Source organism: Ursus maritimus, unplaced genomic scaffold (assembly GCF_017311325.1).
Source record: "Ursus maritimus isolate PB19 unplaced genomic scaffold, ASM1731132v1 scaffold_24, whole genome shotgun sequence".
Lineage (NCBI taxonomy): Eukaryota > Metazoa > Chordata > Mammalia > Carnivora > Ursidae > Ursus > Ursus maritimus.
Genome location: NW_024424897.1, coordinates 3,724,320 through 3,730,289, shown reverse-complemented (window position 1 = coordinate 3,730,289; position 5,970 = coordinate 3,724,320). Strand labels below are relative to the sequence as shown.

General features: G+C 62.3%; 1 protein-coding gene across 1 annotated transcript in view; it reads right to left on the bottom strand.

Moving 5' to 3' along the window:
- The window catches only part of DNAH17 (dynein axonemal heavy chain 17), a 100,795-nt gene that overhangs the window by 53,056 nt on the left and 41,769 nt on the right, over nt 1-5,970 (bottom strand). The window contains exons 31-36 of the mRNA XM_040640104.1: nt 4,718-4,843; nt 4,506-4,613; nt 3,831-3,962; nt 3,377-3,537; nt 2,917-3,073; nt 1,725-1,829 (exon numbers count right to left, since the gene is read on the bottom strand). Coding sequence (XP_040496038.1) covers nt 1,725-1,829; nt 2,917-3,073; nt 3,377-3,537; nt 3,831-3,962; nt 4,506-4,613; nt 4,718-4,843 — 789 coding nt within the window. The remainder of the gene's footprint in view (nt 1-1,724; nt 1,830-2,916; nt 3,074-3,376; nt 3,538-3,830; nt 3,963-4,505; nt 4,614-4,717; nt 4,844-5,970) is intronic.

Below are 5,970 nucleotides of genomic sequence, written 5' to 3'. Positions count from 1 at the left end.
CCCCCCCCCCCAAGCACTGGTCTGCTCCAAATTCCTGTAACTCTGCCGCTTGGTGAATGCCGCTGTGTGGAATGGTGCAGCATGTCATGCGAGCTGAGCTCCGGTCACCCCACGGAGCGCACGGGAGGAGGCCCCCCGCCCCCGCAGCGCTGCGGCATCCCCGCTTGTTCGGCACCATTACTGAGTGGTGTCCCGCCTCCTGGCCGGTCTGTGTGTCCCGTTCCTGCTCTGGCGGTGCCGCGTGGGAGGACTCGTTAGCAGCCTCCTCCGCGTCAGACAGGCTTTGAGAACGACGGCGCTGGGTGAATTCTAAATCTCCGGGCTCAGCCGCTCCTGCAGAGCGGCTGCAAGCCTGCGCGCCACCACTGGAGGGCGCCCGACGACCATGGTTGGAACCCTCCAACCACCGGCCTTGAAGTCACTGTCTCTCCACCTTTTGGGCAAAGCTCCCGCCCCGGGGCCTGACCTTTCCTCCCCGGCTGGTCCGCGGGCAGGGCTCCCCCGGCCCGCGGCTGGAGCGGCACACCTTAGCTTCTTCGCTGCCTCCCCTCTGTGCGTAGCCTCTCCTAGCATCCTGGCCCAGGATGGACTTAATGGTCCATTCGAGTCAAAAAAACAGGCTGGGGTCCCTTTGCCGACTTTGGGGGTGGGGCAGTAACTCTGCTGCTGCACTGGTGGGGGCGGGGACCCCAAGGCAGCGGCCTTCATTCTCGCTTTGCCTTACGGGGCTCCAGCCCAGGGCCCAGGGACAGCTCCATGTCAGGAGGCTAACAGTGTGGAGGATGCCGGCCACCTGCTTTCACCTTGAATCCTGACAACAAACCCGCGTCCTTGAAGCCATTTTACAGATTAGGAAGGGCTGAAGTCACTGCCGAGCACAGAGATAGGGAGTCCAGTGAGTAGGTTCAGGGCAGGCTCTACGCCCAGGTTTGGGTCCTGAGTGGCGGGGGCTGGTTTCAGCTCGGCTTCCTGGGCTCTGTCTGAAGCCTCCCGCGTGGGCCAGAGGCTCGGGCTGCGGGGAGCTGCTACCTGCTTCTCTCTCCCCTGCGCCGGTGGGAAGAAGGGTCCCAGCACCAGCACCGGCCTGACCTCCGGGTCCTTCTGGAATATCCAAGTTGATTCTGGACCTTGAGCTGGCCCTGGCTCCCCAGAGAGAGCCCCGTGGTTCTCACGTCCGGCACACGTGGTTTCCGGAGGGTTCGTATACAGTGTAGGAATGCTCCGCAGTGTGGGGCGGGCACACAGGCATCTTGCAAGCAGCTTGGGGCCGTGCGGCACAGGGCTGTCCCCATGAGAATCCTGCTGCCACCGCGAACCAGCCTCCCCACTGTTCACTCCTGAAGCACAGGGGCATGTTTCCTCCCTCCCTTCCTTCTCTCCCCACCTCCTCCCTTTCTCCCAGCACCGCTGTCCAATGCATCCTTCACGGACACCTGTAACCTCTGTCCTTGTCCTCCCAGCAGAACGAATTATCCCCTCACATGTCGCTGGTCACACCTAGGCTGCTGTATCCGGTTCTTCTGTGTGCCCGCCCAGACTCTGGGCCCCCGAAGGACAGGGCTGGGGTCTCTCACCTCCGTGCCACACCACCCCTCATTGCACGGTGCACTGGGGACAGGCAAGGAGGGTCGTGGGGCTGAACGGACTGCCTGGTGTAGGAGGTGACATGAAAGCTGACCAGCCCCAGCCCCTACGTGACCCGCAGACCACAGGCAGGACCCTACCTGCACAGCGATCACGGACAAGACCTCCACCGAGATTCGGTTAAATTCATCGAAGCAGCCCCACGCTCCAGTCTGAGCTAGGCCCTTGTAGATGTTTCCACAGGACTAGGAAGGGGGAGATGGGGGAGATGAAGAGACTAAGAGGGCCGGCCCGAGTCCTACCAGGAGCCCCCCACCTGCCCTTTTTCCGGGTCACAGTCCTGTTCACGGTCCACTGACTGAGGGTCAGGCTGGGGAGCTCCGGGGCCTGGGGGAGGCCGGCAGGCTGGCACCCACTCCTCANNNNGTTCATGCCATGGAGGGCTGGCTGCCCGGAAGAGCCCGGCCTTGCCCCGTGACCTCCCTGGGGTGGGGGCTTCCCTGGCCCCCAAGCCGGACGGGTGCATCCGTGTCAAATACAGCCCCTGCAGGTTTTTTCTCGCACTCAAGGGAGGGGGCTTCTCTCTAAGATGGGGGTGGGCACGCGTGTCAGATTTTCCTCTAGGTGTTTGTGTCTCCAGTGCTCAGCTGGGGGATGAGAACTCTTCAGGGACTCTGTGCGGCGTTCCAGGTGGGTGTTAGAGTGCTGCTGGGGTGCTTCTCTGAAGTCCAGGGGCTGGCGTGGTCTGTGGCCTTGACTGGGAGGAGGGCAGCTGGCCCCACCTCAGCCTCAGGAGGGCTGGGCCTTGGGGCTGAAATACGGGCCAGGAGGGGACCGAGGGCCCAGGCTCCCTTCCACAGAGGCTGCTCTGCTGGGCCTCAGGAGGACAGCATTCTGCACACTCTCCAGGGACTGCTGGGGCCTGGCCTGTCCCCTGGCTCCCCTCCTCCGCCTGCCTGGACTCACTTTTACCCCAGAGCCCCACGCTGAACCACGACAGAGGCCCTCACTCCAGCCGCCCGGAGAGAGCTTGGAATGGAGGCTGGGAGGAGGTGACCTCCAAGGGCGGGACAGGATATTTGGGGCTCGGTGTGTTGACCCTGGGAGCCTCTTCTGGACATGTGCGGCACCTCCACGGGCCCCAGCTTCCTGGGAGGGACGCGGCTGCTCAGCCGGACCGCAGGGCAGAGACTGTCAGCAGACGGGCAGCCTGCTGCCTCCTCCCCCCGGTTGGGCCTGCAGTGTCCAGACATCTAGAACCGTCTGGGGCCCGGGGGATGCGGTGTGTGGTCCCCACAGGGGCCTCTGGTCCCCTGCAGGCTTGGAGCGCACCTTGTAGTCCATTTGCTCCGAGCAGTTGAAGACGTACACCATGGTGCCCAGGGCCCTGCCCAGATCCTTGGTCGTCTCCGTCTTGCCAGTCCCGGCAGGGCCAGCGGGGGCCCCGCCCATGATCAGGTGCAGGGACTGGGTCAGGGTTATGTAGCATCTGCAAAGGACCTCTGATTATCCCGCGTGCGGTGACCCCACGGCCACTCCCTTCCCTTTCATGGTAGCGTCAGCTCGCCGTGTCCAGGTGACATCCACTTGGCACCAGGGAGGCACAAAAGGGACAGGCCAGGGAAGTCCGTGAGATGGAGTCGAAAATGGCACCCCCACTTTGCAGGCCCACAGAGAGGTTGAGCAACTCCCCCAAGACCACACAGCTAGCGTCACAGTGATCCAGTAAGCACACGGCACCCAGGGCTGGCTGCCCGACCCCCTGTGGATGGCAGCTGGCGCTCGCCCTCACCTGTCCGTGAGTGGGGTGATGACGAGCCGCGGCGTGTTGCCCAGGTATTCGTAGGAGTACTGGATTTGGGCGTCACAGATGTTGGCAAAGCAGTGCTGCTTCTCTTCATCCCAGCGGTGCCGGAGCTGGGACTGCCAGGTGAAGGCCTGGGAGCTCTCCACCTGCAGGAGGCGGCAGTCCGTAGGAGCCAGACCCGCCCGGGAAGGCCCTCTGTTCCTCCCCCAGGACCCACGTCCACCCCAGTGCTGCCCCCGCCCGAATCCTGCTGAGGAGCGGCCCTCCCATGGGATGGCTCCTCCCACTGCTCCCCAGGGCTGAGTCTTAGCGAGGGGGGTGGCAGGAGGGCCGCTGCCAGGAACAGAGTCCCCCCCCGCCCCGGGAAGAGGCACTAACGGGGGCTGGAGTCCCCGAACACCAGCTCCCACCCGGTTCCCGGCCCTCGTGGTCCCCATGCCTTGGCGGCGATCATTTTGGCGACCACGTCCCGGGCATGCACGTCGATGGTGCAGATGGTCATGACCTTCATCCTGTCGCCCGCGCTGAGGCTTCCGATGAGTAGCGTGATGAGCGCGTTCAGCTGACCGATCTGCAGGAGCAGAGGCGCCTGGGCTGGGGCACCGGGGCCTGCCCCCCGCCCCCCGCTGTGCGGGTCCCGGAGCTCGCGGTCGGGTAGGGGAGACCACTGTGCTCCCGTTTACAAAAACGTTTACAAAAAAAGTTCTCAGTATCCCCCAGCTGGGGTGGGGTGAGCGGCACAGCGGCCCCTGGTGCGATACCGTGGAGCCTCCGAAAATGGTGTCGAGTGAGAAAGTCCAACGCCACGGGAAGAGGGGGGATAGTAAGAAAGAACAGGGGATTTTTAAAGCCACGCAGGAAATTTCCACGGTATTTGCATGTAAGTCCATGATATGCACACAAATTGACGATTTGCTGACTTCCAGACAAATTAAAGTTGTGTATTTCCCAAGTGGTTACCTCTGGGCAGAACCACCGGGGGGTTGCCAAGGTTTGGCCGCTTTGGACCGACAGAAAGGGCACCTCCCCCCCTCGCCCCCCACGAGGCACGGCCGCAGAGAAGAGGCCTCCGGGAGTCTCCCGGCAGCTTCTGACGGCACGCGGGACCACGCACCTGCTTTTTGTTGTAATCTTTGATGGCGTTTTCATAGCCTTCCTCCAGCCTCCCGAACGCCAGGCCCACCTCGGTGGTCCACCAGACCTGCGTGACCGTGAGCGCTATCTGCAAACAGACGGGCGTCCGCCGGTGCCCCCGCGCCGTGAGCGTCACCCCGGATACGGCAGACCCGCCCCTCCCCTGAGCATACCCCCGGCCCCACCCCGGACCTGGGCCGGATAATCGAAGATCCACTGCTCCCTTGGCTTTTCCTCGTACGTTACCACGGCTTCCGGAATTTCGTGTCGCAGAGTAGCGCACATGCGGTCCAGCACTCGGTTCAGCCACACTTCTACCTGCGGACGGGAGCCACCGTGACCGGACAGGCCCTGAGTGCGGCGACTTCCAAAGATTTGCTTTGTCATTAATTTGCCCTCACTGTCATCCCAGGGGTGGGAAAGTCGAGGTCTTTGTAGAGCGGTAAGAATGATCCACTTAACAAACGGGGTTGGGATGCCTAGGCGTGTCCCCTCCAAGACTTGCTGCATTGGGCGTTCAGGTGAGCACGCTATTTCTAGGCAGACAAGGGAGGGGATCCAGAGAAAATTCTAGAAGAGAAGCCGTGCTACGTCCGAGCCCCTGAGACGCCGCTGATGTTGGGAGACGCGGCGTCTGTCCTCTCAAGTTCCCGGCGGGTTCTGGCAGCTCCTCAGGTGCCTGGTTTCAGGGTCCAAGAAGGTCACACAGGACAAACTTCCTTTGTATTTTATGTGCAGACAAGCCTTCTCGGTATTTTAAAATAGAAACCCTCAAGTAGCCGCTACGGGTTGGGGGGAAGATCCAAACGGGACGATCGGCTTGGTAAACACAGAGCCCGTGGTTGTGTCTGCGAGGAGCCAAGCGCAGGAAGCAGGTCTGAACCCACCGTGATGACGGGGTCTCGGCCTGGCCCCCACCAACCCTGTCCGTGCGAAGTAACCGGCCAGGAGCTCCAGGTCCACATTTCTGAAGCTCGTTTTCTCGCGTGAGATTTTCCTCTTTTTTCCCCAGCTGACTTTTCTCCAAATTACATTTCACTTAGGATAATGTCGAAGTTGATTTGGTTGCTGAGTTGGGTGGTGAGATGGGGGGAGAGGGGCCGCGGGGACGCTTGGTGTTGGCAGCCAGAAGGCCGCGAGTGGCTGGGGACAGGAACGGGGCCCCCCGAGGTGAGGAGACCTCTCTGGTAGCCGAAGCCCCGGAGCCAATTATTCTGAACAGGGATCAGAACGAGGTGGTTCAGGCTTGTGGGGCCCCTCAAGGCAGTCCCTCGGCAAGTCCCAGACAGCTCTTCGGCATCCATAAACCTCTCCCCAGCCCTCCTCCTCTCTCTGTTTGTTCTCAAGATGCGTCCCACAATGTGCGGGTCAGGCCGCGCTGGAAATTCTCTGCGGAAGCTGTTGGAGTGCTTGCTGGAGCGAGGGACAGTCCCGGCTGGGTGGCC